At 36.6% G+C, this 17,237-nt stretch overlaps 1 protein-coding gene across 3 annotated transcripts in view; it reads right to left on the reverse strand.

Moving 5' to 3' along the window:
• khdrbs2 (KH domain containing, RNA binding, signal transduction associated 2) overlaps positions 1-16,916 on the reverse strand; it is a 96,327-nt gene extending 79,411 nt beyond the window's left edge. For 2 of the 3 annotated variants that reach the window (XM_015049595.1, XM_015049593.1), the window contains exons 1-2: positions 16,434-16,916; positions 1,566-1,693 (exon numbers count right to left, since the gene is read on the reverse strand). In XM_015049595.1, the coding sequence (XP_014905081.1) occupies positions 1,566-1,693; positions 16,434-16,524 (219 nt within the window). In that variant the 5' untranslated portion in view covers positions 16,525-16,916. The remainder of the gene's footprint in view (positions 1-1,565; positions 1,694-16,433) is intronic. The other variant, XR_001427070.1, reaches the window with a different exon arrangement.
• Between the last annotated feature and the right edge of the window lie 321 nt (positions 16,917-17,237).

The raw sequence follows: 17,237 nt of genomic DNA on the forward strand, positions 1-17,237 counted from the left end.
ATATACTTATATTCTATAATAAGAGAATAATGTTCTATAATAAGAGAATAATGTTATTGTTAGATATTTTTTGGTATTATCATTTTGTTATTACTTTAGTTCATATTCAGTCTTACTTTAGTTCATATTCAGTCTAATGTTAATCAGTATTATTGTGATTTTTAGTTTAAAGTGTTCTCTTATGTGTGTATAAACTGACCTGGAGGTTATGACTGACTGTTTCATCTTCATGTGAAACAGTTAACTCTGTGTTTCCCAGACCTTAATTTTTATCAACAAGAATACCTCCTAACTGCCTGTGAGCAGTCGTATTTTGTCTCGTTTATCCTCCCTCTTTGTTGACAGTTTGACCTAGAGCTGAACTGGGCTCAGATCGTCGATCAGATATCACACCTGGAACTGAGTTGCTGGGTTATTTAGGTTAGAAGTTTTACGACCTCTGTTGTTTTTTTCTGGCTGTTCTGCTTTGACAATAAAACAGGGGCTCGCGTGGAAGGAGATCAGAATTCTCTGTGAACGGCTGATGAGGTTGTTGATGGAGAGTTCTCCTTTTGCAAAAGCTTTGTCTATAAAATTCATATACGTTGTCTGTGGTCTTTTTATATAGGTTCGAGAAAAAGTACCTATCACAGACTTTTAAAAAAACTATATTATTTAGTTCTAGCAAAGAAATTAGAATAGATTAAAATCTCTGATTTAAAAATAAGACTCAAAATCTCCATTAAATCTTGAATAGTTAAAAGGGAAACTCTGCACAGTAACATCAAAACTCTTCATCTTTTTGTTCATAACAGTAACATCAAAACTCTTCATCTTTTTGTTCATACACTTTCTAGTGCTTTTAGTCTAACATATTACACAGAGGAACTAATATTAATAATTAACTGACTATAATTAAAATATTCAGACTTTTTTTTTCCTTTCATATTGATGACTGTAATGACTGATAACAGTAATTACCAACAGTGCAGCATAACACAAAGATGTAACTAACGATACTGCCCGGAATGGAAGAGCTAAAAATGAATACATTAGAAACGAATAACTTAAAGCGTGAAATATATTCATACCCTGTGCATGAATCTGTGATTAGAAATTGTGCTTTCTGTGATTACAGTGAAAGGGAATCTTTTCACTTTTGCTCAACCAGCAGCTCCATGATGCTAAACTGCCTGCTGGAGAAGTCTCATTAGGCTACATTTCAGACTTTGCCAGTACCGACATTGCATAACTCAGAATCCTGAGCACTGTGTCACAGTGATTTATGACCACTGTTCTTCACTGTACCCTTGGGTGCTTTAGTCTACTGAAAACTTTGGGTTTTGATGACTACATCAAAATAAACAGACACCATCCGGGAGCTCTCCGTAAGGCAGTTTCAAGCCCAGGGAGATTTTTAAATTTTAGTGCTTGTGGACAGGTGCAGCCAAACAAGGAGGCCCAGACCAAAAGTCTCCATTCAGCAATGAACCACTGGAATCACAGACGATACAACACACAAACAAGCATACAGTATTGGCAATACAGCTTAAATAGTCAAGTAATTCGAAGCTGTAGTTTCTTACCTTTGGATACTGTTGGATAGGGATAAGAACTCTTTCAGAGAGCTTGATGTTTTTATTGCTGATGATATCAAGGTATTTCTTTGTGTCCGCATCTTTTTTCAGCTCATCGCCTTCATATTTCCCAATCTCTGCAGAAACATTAAACACAATGGAAAAAAGAAAATTGAAAAAGATTAGAAAGGATTACATATTATCAAATTAACATATGCACTGTTTAAGAAATTTTGTGAGGAATGTCACATAAGGCAGAATCTCTTTTGCGTCATGGGCCTAAAATTAATTTCTCAAACCAAACAAATTGCATAAATTATGTTTGAAGTCATGTTTTTGCTTAGTAAGTTGAAAATCTTTCCTAAGACACGTTTATATTCAAGTGACATTAATGTAATCGTGGACAAATGTTGTTCTTCTTTTATAAATAAGTTAGAAAGTATACTTACACAGAGACCTTATAATAATATTTAAATTGAATAGACTGTCTTGAATAAATGTTTCTTAATCACCTCTGAATTAATTCATTTAAAGAATTTATCACCACTTATTAATTTAGAAACATGCAGATATTGTACTCCTGCTGCAGTTTTTTGCTTGGGGCTGAGGTGAGGAGAACTGCGATTTGATGCAAAAATAGATGCAAATTGCTCCCATCTCCCGAACCTGGTGGTTGTGTTTGCACCTACATGCATTTAGTGCATTGTAAATCCAGTGCATAAATAAATCAAACAGTCTGTGGAGGACACATGAAGGAGATTTCACCGCTCTGGGGATTCCCTCCATTGTCTTTCCAGCTGGTAAAACTGCTCTAAAACTGAAACCACTGTTTTTCATCTAGCTGGTGACTGTCCTCTGAAACAGAATGTACAAATTTTCCATTCTGTTTTGAAGTGGACCTCAAAAAGGATCAGAGGAGATCAATAATCCCTTCTGAGTTCCAACACTTACAAAAAATCACGTCATCTATCACACTTCTGTGGCTCTCACTGTGTAAACTTCACAAATAATTTTACAACACACAGTGAAATTCTTCATCCTTTGATGGTCAGTTGAATCCGTAACTCACAGGTGAAAAGTTCTGATTTGCAGCTTCAAACTCTGGAGTCATTTAACACTATATATTTTAAGTATCCTTAAAAAATTGCATTAAAGCATCTCAGACCATAAAAACAATGCCCGAAAAAGCCTGTGAAACAAAGCAGGATACAAATCCTGCAAACTTACTAGTACTGTAGGTCATTTTGGCCACAGGTATACTTAAAACAAACCTTAACACCTTAAAAACTAATATTCATATTGATAGGAAAGGAGGATGCTGGCTGGTGAAACTCAAACATTTCATTTAAAAGATAAAAATTGAAAGTCCAGGGGTAAATTAAAAATAACATGGCCTTGGATCCAACTTGTCTGGCAGGGATATTTATGCAGGAAAACTGATTGGCGAACAATGTTTCCCATGTTCCTTGTTGATGTGGTTGATTAGAAACTGATTGCAGCTGTGAGGGAAGACAATTAACCGAAGTGTAACCGAGGAACTGGACAAAATGGCTGTTGGAAAACAAATAATCTAAATGTACCAACATACCGCAAAACCCAAACACCCAGAATTGTGGCAGTATTCATGTGTGGGTTTCTGCTGAAGTCAATAATGACTACGGTATTTATTTAAAAACTGAAATTATTGATTTCAGTTTTTAACTGTGTAATAAAAAACAGTCATGTATAATTTAATTTAAATACATTTATTAGATGGGAGAAACTATTGAATAAGAAATTATTATTTTTCAAATATTTAATAACGCCAACATTGTTGACTCACAATAAATATAACTCCCTTTGTTTTGCCAAATGAACAGCACTTGGTCCTTTAGATTTCACATAAATAAAGCAAACATAGACAGGTTTTGGAAAAATTAATATTGCAAAATCTCTACATTGTTATATGAAAGCTTTTATCTGCCCCAACTCTGCTGACTACGATTTAGGGCTGTTGTCAATTATTATTTTAGTAATCAAGTAATCTTTCCATTATTCTGAGGGTTAATTGAGTAATAAAAAAATATTGCTAAGTAAAAAATTGATAAAGTAAAATACTGATGAATACTGCCACAATAGCAGTTTTAATATCTTAAATGAACATCAGTCCAATTTTTCATATTTGTCTCTAACAATTACTTTTCTGTAGTTTAGAAATTGTCTATCTACCTGTAAGCAAACACCCGCCATGCAGCAGGCAGCAGCTCCAGGAAGAGAAAGGCCGTTGTATTTCATATAAACTCGGACATAATCATCAGTCAATAAAATCCCCCCCGACCGAACTTGGATATTATGCTGCTAGCTACAAGCATTTGTCAACAACTCACAGGCAGAAGTGATAGCGTTGTGCAACACAAATAATCAACTGGGTGCAACAAGGTGCGCTAAACAGTGAAACATAATTTAACAAAGCTTTGAGGCAGATAATTTGCCTCAAGAAATTTTAATAATCGAGGTACTCGAATCATTCGAGGAATCGTTACAGCTCTACTGTGATTTCAAGCATGCTTAACTGAACTCACCTGCTCCCAGTCATCTTCACCTCCCATATTTATTTATTCACTATGTTCCCTTCCCTCCATTCCATTTTGTTTCCACTACCAAGCAGTCCAGGCATGTTTTTTTTAGATTTTTGCCTCTAGTGTGTTGATCCCTTGTGCTCTTTTGACTATGCCTCTGCCCACTGATTTGGATACTTCTGCCTTTTTGACTGACATCTTCGGTACTGACCGTGACTTATATAAAAAACAACAACAAAACAAAAAAAAAAAAAATCTTTGACTTCAAATTTTGTCTGAGTTGTTCATTTGAGTGCAGCTTGCCTAATTGTTTCACAGTCTTTACATGAAAACAGGCCGACAATATCACATGACTCCTCCATACTGCATTTCATTCCTCAAATGAAACCAAGTTATAACTTGGTTTCTATAGAAACTCTGAGGACTGACTCTAAAAGCACCATGCAGACAAAAAAGCTGAAGAATCTCCTAGAACAACATACCATACATATAGGAACAAAATCCTCATTCCAACCACAACATGGTCACAAGCTGAATATTGACTTGCAAGCATTCCTAGCAATTCCGATTTTGTTTCCTGTGATTTTCATTTTAACTCCATGCTGTGTATAGGATCAAGTTAAAGTTCAAGATTTAACCTTAGAAAAACAATATGAAATCTTAAAACTCAATTCCTTCTGAAAAACAGATCAATATTTGCTTTGTTACTCGTGTGAGACCAGAACCACCAAACTAATTACAGCTGAATGAGGAAAGTGTGCCCAAACCTGTAACTGGTACTGTACATAAAAATGCTTTCACATGTTTCCTGCAGAGGTTCCAAGATGACTTTAGTATGTAATGTCAGTGAACCAGATAATGCCCAGACTGCAGTCACCTGCAAATGGGAACAGAGTGTGACTTAAACCTCCAGTTAAAAATCAAAGTTAATCAGACTGGAAAACTCGCTCACCTTTTATTCCTATGAGTAGAGATGATTCACATCCCTATTTGTGACATTTAAACAGAACAGGAGCCTCCACATACAGGTGCATCTTCATAAATTAGAATCTAGTTGAAAATCCCTGTTTAAGATACAGTGATCCAATTCAAAAGGTGAAACATATTTTTATTACAGAAACATTGACCTACTACTGAAAAGTATATTTATTTAATGTACATTGTATGACTTAGGCTTGATCATAGGTCCTTTTGCATGAATTACTGTGTCAGTGGTGAGTGGGAGGTAAACAGAACGTGTCTGCTGAGGTTTAAGAAAGCTTAGGTTGTTTCACTAGCAAACTTCAACTTCTCTACATTGTTGGATCTGGTGTCTCTCATGTCCCTCTTCACAAAACTCCACAGATTCTCTACGGGGTTTAAGTCAGATGAGTTTGCTAGCCAGTCAATAAAGCTTGCCATCAGAGTGAAGCACGGAGGGGAGACTTTAGACCTGAGAAAACACAGATGGGCAGCAGCAGCAGCTGAGATGGCCCCCCAAATCTTTATTGACTATGGAAGCTTCACATTGGACCTCCAGCCCAGAGTTTACTTTTATCTGAAGAGAAGATGTTGGAAAATGGTGCATCAGTAATGTTTTCTCCCCTTTAGCCCAGGTAAGGCACTTTTGATGTTGTCTCCCGTTCAGGAATAGCTTCACAAAGCTTTCTATCACACTTTTTTCTTCCATTTAACTTCGCAAAATATGCTCGGAGGCAGAACTCTGTGAACAGTCAGCTTTTCAAACTGTGACCATTTGCGGAGTACCTTCCTCCATGGAGGATGTCTGTGGCTGTGTGCTAGACAACAGACAAGTTAGCAGTCTTTCTTGCAGTGCATTTCATGGTAACAGTTCTTTTTTTTTTATTAAATTCTATCTTGCTAGTTTTGGGTGACATTCAATTTTTTTTAGAGAAACTACTTTAACAGAATGAAACACTTGAAGAACATCACTCTGAACCCTTGATCTAATCTTTAAGCTGTTCATGCCATTGGGAAAACTGGGCTTTCTCGGTCTTGATCAATATTTCTATCAAAGAAGAATAAAAGGGCCACTTACTGGGGTGTACTCTGTAGGCCGCGCAGACTGCGTGCTCACTATTCCCAGACTGTGGGGATTTCATAGGGCAGTGTACCGATTGCATGCATTTCTCATGTAAAATTTCCTCATATACTACAGTTTGAATGGATACTAGCAAGTGTGACAAGCTAGTTGCATGGCTAAACAAGCTTTTTCTCCACCAGGGAAGCCACCGCCCAGTCGTTAATGGCATTCTGGCTGATGGGCGTTCTTGCGACTTATTGCGCTTACTTTCAGGTTTATCAGCTCAGTTCTGATTACAAAACAGTTTGATGTGAGCACCATTTTCCGCCTGGCATTGCTGTATAAAAATGGGAATGCGGATGCAGTCGTACAAATTGATCTTGGTGCAGACGTGTCTTGCGGACATCCACTCTGAGTCTGCTTCAGCCTCCATGGAGTAAGTAGGCTATGTTTTACATTTTAAGTATTGTTAATATATACATATCCTAAGATCAACCATTTTGTTGCAGTGGTACTAAGTTCCCAGGTTACATAACATATTTGGGTCTAGATTGAATAAAAAATGAATTTGTGTTTTTGACTGAGAAGTGTATATCTTACAAATATGTCTAATGCAAATTTGTACTTGACTACAGCAACAATCTAAAATTGGCCAGAAAGTAGAATAGCAGTTATAATGGAAAACTTTTATTCTGTTCTAGCCAACAGCCTGTCTGTAAATTCAGCAGTCTATTGTGTGGAAGAGAAATAAAACGAAAATGAGCTTACACTATTTAATCCAGAAAAAGGTGAGTGCTGCTATCATCTTTGTATAGAGCATGGTAGAGAGCAGCAGGAGCCTAAAGATCAAAGTAGAACGAGTGCACTTTGAAGGTCACTTCTTTCAGTCCTCCTTGTCGGCTTAAAAAAATCTCATTTGGGGGGACTGAATGAGTAAAACCTTCTTAGTGGTTTTTCTGGTGCCCCTGATCCCCTTTGTTTCACTGCCCAAACTGCATCAGTGCTGCTTCAGAGCAGGCAGCAGTGAGAAAAAAAAAAAAAACATAACAAGGTATCAACCACACAGCAGCCAGATGTATGTGTGCAGTTCTACGAGTTAGGAGACAAGGTTTCTGCTAAAAAAGAGAGAATTTGCTAAGTCAGCCTGCCATGGCTTAAGGTTAAACACATCGGCTTTGGCATGTATGCAGTGACACAGAGCACCAGAAGAGACCAAATAACAGTTTGAAGTACATTTATCCTTGAAATGGGAAAGAAATGCATAAATTCCCTGTGAAGGAAAGTTGGGAAGATTTTTTTTTTTAAAGAATGCCACACAAACTTAAATCTGTTATTTAATTTGCTTAAAAGCTTAGCAGATACTGGATGTTCAATTTGAAGTCTAAATGTACTGCTAGTGCAGGGCACTTTAGCTGTTTTGAAAATACTGCATACAAACAGATGCAAGCTTTTTTTTTTTTTTTTTTAAAGTCTGTTAATCATGTAAAAAGGGCAGAAAGCACAAACCGGAACAAAAACATGGCTTGAAATATTTGGTTTGGGCCTTAAGGATTAATTTCCTCAAGGCCCAAACCAAAATTCATTTACAAAGATAAAATTGAATCAAAAGTTAGATGAAAAGTTTATTATTGTTAGATCTCTAAAACTTCATTTGGAAATCTACAGAGCTTTTACTTTCAAAACAAATTCAGCCAAACTTTAGGGTACCGTAGTTTTCTGAGAGCTGCTCTGATTTGATTTACCAAAAGTGTTCCGTGCGATATTGCTGTTTTACAATTAAACAATAAAAGCAGTCATAAAGACCTAGCGCATATTTATATCTACTTTTTGAAAATGCGTATTTCACAGTCATAGAATCATCTCTTCAAAAAGCCAGTTGTTGTCATCTCTAAATTTATCTAAAAGCTAAGTATATTGATAATTGACTAACTTTTCCTTTATGAAAGCAAGAAGCAATGACACCTCTTCAAAGAAGAAAACAAGTCTTCCCTGAAAACTGCTTTTGTACCCAATATTGACACCTTCAAAAGTCACCTGATAATCTCCTGAGTGCAAATTTGTTCCAAATGGTGTTATTTTTGTTTGTTCTGATCTAACCAATAACAGAGAAAACTAAAAAAAGACACAGGTTACAAAAGACAGCATGCAGGGATTTGATAAGAATAACTTGCACTGCATCAAAGTAATCTAAACAATGTTCCAGAAAATTATATAAATTAAATGTGGAGACCACAACGTTCAATATGTTCTCACCAAAAACTGCCAGAGAAAACATACTATTCTTGGACACACAATATTCCGAATCCATGTCTGTTTATTTGCTGGAAAGTCTATGTTAGCATGCAGTTTTTCTTTTTCTCCTACTGAGGAGAATGTGTACACATATCACAGACAGTTTCTGTGGTATCAAATCATCTCGTCTCTCTACTGGGGGTTGTAAGAGGAGGTTTAAGGAGGAGGGGTGGAAATGCGCTTTTCCAGTGGGTTGACAGAGAAACACGAATCCAGACAAAACAGGCATACAGTGATGAAATGACACCTTAATCAATCCAATCAGCCTTAATTTCCACCAGCATACATCTGATTAATCTCCAGTCTGCTGCACTGTCACGTCACACTGAGATTTGATGAGATAAAACAGAGCATGAAGCATGCACATCATCACACCCATTGAGCAAACTCAGGGTCGTTGAGGAATCTGATGTCTGCTTTGAGTAGACAAAAATTGCACACAGTAAGCATCCTTCTTTGACTATTTTCTACTTTTTTTTACCACAACTTGCTTTTTTGCTTTGCCTAGGTGCATAAAAGACAGGGGACCTTGAATAGCCCTAAATCTGATGTGCAAGCTTAAAAAGAAAAAATATAACTAAAACATGGGGTGTGTAAGGCAATAGTAGGGCTTTTGGCTTCACACCTATTTGATTCTGCTGTTTATTAACGTCAAAAAATCCTTGGAAATGTTTGTTTACATACCAATCAATAGGGAGCAAAATTGTTATTATATTATACTTTGAACCAGAGGTTGCTGTGCCAAATGCAGACAGAAGCCAAATAGCAGAGGCTTGTTGTTAAGTGCTTTCACAGAGGGTTCAACTATTTACAGATTTCTTCCAACCATTGAACAGTATCTACAATAATGACTTCACACTGGCTGCAAAAATGAATCTGTGTAATTACTCCCCTCTAAGTGATTGCTTGCTTAGATCAAACATTGAAATATGTTACAATGCCTGAAAGAGTGTAGAGTTGGGGGATTGAATTATGAGATGCACATTTAACTGTGGCCTATTCTTTTAAACACCGACGGATAAAAAACAATACATGCGGCTGGGAAAAAGCGTTCCGAGCCGCACGCGACCAAGTGTTTGGTCACATGCCGATTATGTGATTTTAACTGTGATGCACCGAGGCCATCTAGTCTAATTACAATGCTATGTTCAAATTCTCTGCAGAGAAGGGTGCTGAGTCGAAAAGTGATTATGTTTGACAAAAATTACAAATTAAAAGTAAGGGGTAATTTATCATTTTAATCACAATGGATTTTTAATGATCACTCTTCTTTTAAATTACTGATATGGCAGGTAGAATTAAAAACCATACAGATTAATATTTATCAGTTTACAGTTTAATTTGCATGAATATAATCTGAAGCCAATGGTGTTAGAAAATGGTTTTAGGAGGTAAACATGAACGGTTTTAGTTGTTTTCTTTTATTCATGTTTAGTTTAGGGTTTTTTTCTCTAGTTGCTATTCAACAGTATGAACTATTTCATAATATGTTGAGACATTTACCTATTAGTAGTGTACATCATTTGTTTGTTTTTTATTAAATGTTTTATTGAAAATATAACTTATTGGCAGACATTAAAAACCGAATTGTGTTCTAAAGCAATAAAAGCAAAGGACATGTGAAGCTCTTATATTCATAAGGACTGAACAGTTCCTTATGAAAACATTCCTGCCTCTTGAACTTTATCGCATTTTGTCATAACCCCGCTCTCCAATAAATCTCATTAGGACTTTATCTGGTGAGAACAAAATACCTTGTGGCTGTAAAGTTGACAAAAATAAATAAAAAATACATTGCTTTACAAGTTACTCTGATACACTTAAATAAATTATAGTTTTTAAGTCACTGTTGAAAAAACCCCCAAAAAACAAATCCCATTTCAAATTTGTCAGAAGCTATTAAAGAAAAACAGCATGCGAGTGAAAGAAGAAGGTGTTCTGTGTAGATACGTTTTTGCTCAACATGTAATATTTTGTGGTGGAAAAATAATTCCACATACCACGGTAGGAGGAAGCAAGTATGAGTTGATAGAAACATTGATGGAGACAACAGACAGACGAATCCTGGATGGAAATAAGGTAGAGGCTGCAAAAGACTTCAGCTTGGGTCTTCTGACTTTACATTTATGTGCTACTTTGTATTCCTCTAACACATAAAATGCCAATTTAACACATACGTTCAAGTCTGTAACATGACTAAATGTAAAAGAAATAGAGTGGTATGAATATCTTTCCTCCTGCCTCATTAGATTGCTGTTACTTCACACGTGTTGTTGTCTGGTATACTTAAATCCAAATAGGAAAAAAAATGTGATTAACAATAAAGAACTCCTATTGTAATTTAACCAATCAGACTTTGACGGTTTTTTTCCCAGTATTTCTCTAAAACTCCCCCTCTTTTATGTGAATATTAAATATATTGCAATATAATCTGCTATCTAATATCTATGGTCTGAGAGCTGAATCTTTGGCACATTCACTCGTTTCTGTTGCTGGAAATGCCCGTGACCTTGGAATTTAATCTTATTCAACATGAGCACTCATTGTAAGTCACCCTCAGTAAGAGTGTCTGCTAAATGCTGAAAATGCAATCCAAAATTACATCTTTCCTGAGATGTAATTTTGGCGTCCTTTTGATAGATCACACTGAAAGAGCTGCCGTTTATCTGTGACAACAAGCTCGGTCACCACTGGATCCTGGGCAGGCCTGAATGGATACAAGCAAAATGTGAATAACAACTGACGAACAATAAAGAAAGGTATAAGTGGAAATCAATTTTTAGATTTCAAGGTGAAAAAAAAAAGTCATGTTCTAAATCAATTTTATAACTTTAAGATGCACACTCAGTGCAGAGTAGAGAAGTAAAAGTTAAACATTAAGAGGGATTATACTTTGTCCTGGTCAGATCCTTTGACAAGTTCACTATATATATATAAATATGTTTGTAGTGGTCAGGTTTTACCTGCACAAACAACTGAAAGGAAGAAAGGAAAGAAAAAAGGGAACGAAAGACTGAAGGGAGGATTTGAGCAAGTGCAACGTCATCTTACAGTGTTTGGGCAACAGGCGTCTTCTAGACATAAATATTCTTTGAAGCATTTGTACATTGTGTTCGTGATGTAGATTTTTCAGATGCGTATTTGAAAAATTTGAAAGATCTTGAAATGTCACCAAAGATGCATGAGTAGTGACAGAACAATGTCTAGCTCAATGTGTTCCTCGGTTCGATCCATTTTAGCCAGCTAAATTAAGCATCTGAAAAATAGCATTATATTTCTAGTTAAAGTATTTAATTATCGCAACAACCAGTCATATATTTACTGCGATGTAAGTCTATATATTCTATTTCAAGTGTCCTGTTCAATGACAGAAACATTTTTCAGTCACTACAAACACATATCTATAATTTGAACTTTAATGTGAAACCTAAGTTTATTGTTAAACTAATTATGAGTGAATTTGGGATGTTAAATTAAGGTCTAAATCAGAAATAGGATGCATTGCTGTAGATTCTCTGTGGTCCCGGACGTAGCTATCACAGGTAAACAAACAATGAAACATAAAATGAGCTTGGCAAAATGTTTTGTTGTTACGTCAAGCTTCCAGGCTTCATGAATTGATGCCGTATTCTCACTGACAATAGCCAGACAAAAATATGACTGTGGATAAAAGTGGGAAGAGGAGTTTGTGAACAGCCACAATTTCCTATCAAAGCAGCTGTCAAAACAAGTGTCATTCATTACGATCCTTGCTGAGAGTTGACAAAACCTCAATTACTGGTCGCCCGCAACATGCTATAGTGACAATGGTCCAGATCTAATTTTAGCATTTTACAAAAGCAGTCATAAGTTCTTCAATAAAAGGTAAATGGGCTTTTCCCCCCACAGATGCTTTTTTATTTAAGTACTTAGGACGCTGCAGGTGAAACACGACAGAAATGCAACTCATTCAAAACTGAAGAAATTGGTCATCAGAAAATGGCATTTAATCTGCAACTTGATTCAAACTCCTGGGCTGTGCATTCTGATTGGATAACACAGCTGAGGACAAATCCTTTTCAATCAGGAAAAATGTCCAGCAGGACCAAACTCAGGCAGAGTGGATGTCTGCCTGGAGCAGCTGGGAGCCAGAGGACAGCAAAGGAACACAAAGGAATATATAAACAACACACCAGAGACATCTGCAAAGGGGAAAAGACAGGAAGCCTAGATCGAAATTTCAAAGTCTAAACTGATCAGTTTAATACTTGAATCCAATATGATTCTGGTCTGATATTCACTTGGGATGTTGTTTCTACTCGAACCCCACTTTAAAATGCTCAGCAGCTTTATCCCTCACACCTCTGTTGTGTTTCCTTGGCCTTCGTGATACTGTTTCCTCTCTAGTGTTTCTAACAAACCTTCATAAAATAGACATATTTGTTCCAGAATGAAACTACACACAAGTGGCCTCCACTAACTACAGAGGGTGAAAAAATAAAATCTGTAACAAAATTTACAGATTGTTATCTGGCAAATATTTCTGCACCAGCTTGAGCAAGTCTAACACGTAGTATCCCAATAAAAATCCTTGAAAGTTAAGGTTGCAATATGACAGAATGTATTTCCTATAACAACATTTTTCTGCCAAAATATAACCTGATAGAAAAGGACTTGGTTTGGAAATAAATGAGCTTATGAACGTCGAGACGCCAGTGCTCATCTCGATGTCCATCACTTCCTTCCTGCCTCCCTTTCTGCTCATTAGAAATCCCTCTGGTTTCCATACATGGCATGTAGGCGAGTCTTGCAAGGAAAACCTGTGGGATCTATTAATGGCTCGCCTTTCTTGTCTCTGACTCCCACCCACTATAAAAAAAAAAACAAAAAAAAAACACAACTCCACTGTTCTTCAGCGAGAAAAAAGTAAAGAGCAAGAAAGAGTTGACTTTCGTCTGTCAGTCTGAGAAGTCATTAGCCTCCTGTTCCCACTGACAAATGCCTTCAACAGTTTCAGCAAATGCCGAGACAGCTGTGGGCACTGGCTGTTAAAGCTGTTTTGTAATGTTATTAAGTTCATTGTTTCTTTGAATGTCGAAAAGATATGAAAGTTCCTACAGACTAAAACGCAACCACGCTCCTCCGGCCTTACAGGACAACCAGGTGATAAATTATCCTCTTCCTAAGCTATCATATATCTGCTCAAATATAGAGAAATGATTATGCAGAGTGCATCATTCGTTCACAAGGCGTGTATAATATATTTCTTAAATATGGAGATGTTATCCAAGACCACAGTAAATCCATGTTTTGTGTTGCATTGTCTGATATGAATAATGCAGGATTACGTGCCTTTCTGTTCAGTGATAAATAACTGAATCAATAAATTGCTGAAAGCAGTTTATCTTGCTGCCCGCAGGTATGCAGGATTCTGCATTATCAATGAGTAAAGAGTTTCGTGAAAGAAAAAGAAATCCCAGCTGTTACCTAAGATTAAGCCAGCAGAATTTTAGAACATTTCCAGAGGTGGTTGTCCAGTATTATGGATGATGCTTTAAATTGAAGTTTTCACAATGATGTAGGGGAAAGCACACAGCTCCAGTGTATTATTTATGCGTCTATCTGTAAAGCATCGCTAGTCTGCACTGTTAGTTCTGGTTAATTGAGAAGCAAAGTGTATGCGGAGAAAGTTTAAAATCGCCATTTGATGAGTTCTTACACATGACAGCGTCTTAATGGCCTCTGTAACATGTTTTCTTGTTTTCACTTTTTTTGTGCATGTGAGTCAGCCTTGAGAAAATCTGGCAAAATGTAGTGTGTGACAGATGATCCCATCTGCACTCCAGTAAGCGCCAAAAGCGGCACTGTCAGGTGTCTCATCAACACATTTCAGCAGGAACACAAAAGGGAGGGGGGACCGAACTGCAAAGACATCCTGTCCAGTTGATGCACATTACTCTCACACAAACACGCTGACATACAAGTTTTCTTTAAAAATATTAAACTTTTTGCATCAGTAAAATTGTAAAAAAAAATATATATATATATATATATATATAAGTATATTTGAATTAGAACTCTAAAAGGAGAAGGTAATCCTACTTAAACTACACCACTATGGGTTTCAAATGATGCTTAAATGGAGGAACTTCAAGGTCATTGGGGATTTTTTTTTTTACTTTTTTTCATGTTTGCTTGATAGATTTTTTTCATAAAACTTATTCATTCATATATTTACCCTGTTTTTATACTGTCATCTTCTACAGTATTTTACAGACAACTCGTCATTTTGCATTCTAACTTTTTATCTTTAATTTGGTTTCTTTGAGGTCTGATCTTGCAGCAACTAAATTGAGGCGATGAGAAACACATTCAAAAGTTGAGACACGTTAGAAAAAAAATTATGCTCCTTAATGTTAATGTAGAGTCACAAGTGAAACTAATGGATGTCTTGGGATGCTTTCCTGAAAACGTGGGTTGGATTTAAATATGCACAATCCTAATAGAGAGGTGTCCACAATTGACATTTGAGGTCACTTTGAGTCTGCGAAGGCAGGTATGAAATTGTCTCAGGATGACTATGGTTACATGATATCAGGAAAACATGTAACTGTGATATGAATATTGCAATGACAACATTGATCAAAATTAACCCACATTCTTCTTCATCACAGTCGCCACTACTTTCTGTGAGCTTGAGCATCTGGCTATTAAAAAAAGAAAAACTACAAATAAGACTATTATTAAAAATACACCAATTGTAAAGTGTCTTAAATTTGCACAAAACATTAAAACAAAAAATGTTCCCACTTGATCTAATAGCTTTGATTTGAGGACAGAAAAGCAAGTTATATTACTGCTGCTAAAGTACTTTAGTAAATATATCAAATTAACAGTATGTATATAATTTATTTACTGTAATATTGATTCATAGGATCATGGAAATTACAGGACTAATATCGGCTAAATTAGCAGCAGTTTTCAAACACTTTTTGTAGATAATTATTATTTTTTTTGTCATCTGCTGATAAACGTAGATGATGTCCCAGGTTGCCAAGTTAAGTTTTAAAACTGTACCTAAAAAATAATAAGAATGATATGTGTTGCCTTCTTTCAGCCAGCTGACTGGCGGTGTGCAGAGACAGACAGAGGAGGGCTTTGCTACTCCATGTCCATACGGCTGGGGATGACTCTGGCCACTCCTTCACATTCTCCAGAACATCAATAAACAGTTTAAACCACAGGAGTTGCATGTAGAAAACTTCAGTCGTTTTTAGGACTTTAATGTTTTAAAACCTCTGTGTACCTTGACACTTATCAGCAGCCTATGCCAAAATACGACAATCAGTACAGGAAGAAAACTAAATCAGAAAACCTAAAACTCTGAATTTTACAAACCTGCAATATATATATATATATATATATATATATATATATATATATATATATATATATATATATATAATACAAAAATAAAACCTGTTTTAGGTCAATCTGCCTGACATTTCAGTTTTTTTTTTCAGTCTTATTTTTTAAAAATGTTGTTTCAACTTCGTTCAGCTTTTCCTCCTGTTAAAACAGTTTCTATAATATTTATAAAAGATGTACTATATGGTCTCAGATCCCTTGACCAGAGTCTGGTACTTTTCTGTTCACTTTTTGTCAAATAAGGAAGACGAACTTAAGCGAAAAATAATGACAGATTAACCTTTTTAACTCCAAATTCATCACAACTGGTGTGATTTGTTAATTGTTTGATTGTTTCACATGTAAATCTGAAATGAGCTTTCTGCTCAAATCTGACATGTTATGCGTCTGACTTTTTGGGAGACAAGGTGATTACTCTTTGACTACACTTTACTTTCCGCGTTTGCAGAAATTCTGCAAAGTTCCGAAGTAAAACCACATATCAGTTGCACTCAGATAAACTAAAGTAAAGTCTTCTTGTGCATTGCCTACAGTAAAACACAGCACGTTAACGCTCACAGCAAATTAGATTTTAAATAAATAGGCTACCTGACTTACCCTCTGCTAGAAGCCGAACCGCATGAACAAAAGACGGGTCCAGGCTGTTTTTCTCGGCCATCAGTTCAGGTAAGCACTTATTCGGATGCATTGTGATCGCAGCGAGTCTCCCCACCGGGCAGTACAGGTGAGACCACCGAACTGAGCGTCGGAATGTAACTAAAAAACAAAAATCTTTCCTTCCCGCGTTCAGGTGGCTGCAGTCTGTCCGTCCGGAACCAACACAAATCCCGTCTGTGAAATGTAGCCGTTCCAGATCTGGCGCAAAAAAGCTGAGTGGAGGATGAGCAGTAATCAGAGGTGTGAGTCCATCTCCGCCGCCGCTGCCTCTCCTCTGTAAGAAAGCCGCCAGACTCTCGTCAGACTCAGGGGGTCTGCAGCCTGCGCTCCCCTCCCCCCCCGCCCCTCGGCAACATTATTGGCTACATTCAGTGTGGGACTGGTGCTGATGAAGACTCAGCCAGGTCCCCTCTGAGCGTAAACCATCTGTGCGCTGAAGATCGCACTTGCTCATGCAAGATATGCGACTGGTAAAATAATGTCTGTTTTTTTTTTTTTTTAAACAGAAAATAAATGCTTTATAAGGAGGCTGAAAAAGGTCCAGCTGATAAGGTGTCCTTTATCAATCAAAAGTTTAACTTTTGTTCTACTTGGTTGATTGGGCATTGAAGTAAGAACGCCTTTTTGTTTGGCATATGGTCCATTCACCTTTTTCAATTACAAACTCCTTACAAATTAAGTTGTAACTTGTGAGTTTCTGTTGTTTAACAATATTCACAATCAAATGTGCTCATTGAGAGTAAA

The sequence above is a fragment of the Poecilia latipinna genome, unplaced genomic scaffold (assembly GCF_001443285.1).
Source record: "Poecilia latipinna isolate Pla-1442-1.1 unplaced genomic scaffold, P_latipinna-1.0 Scaffold952, whole genome shotgun sequence".
Taxonomy (NCBI): Eukaryota; Metazoa; Chordata; class Actinopteri; order Cyprinodontiformes; family Poeciliidae; genus Poecilia; species Poecilia latipinna.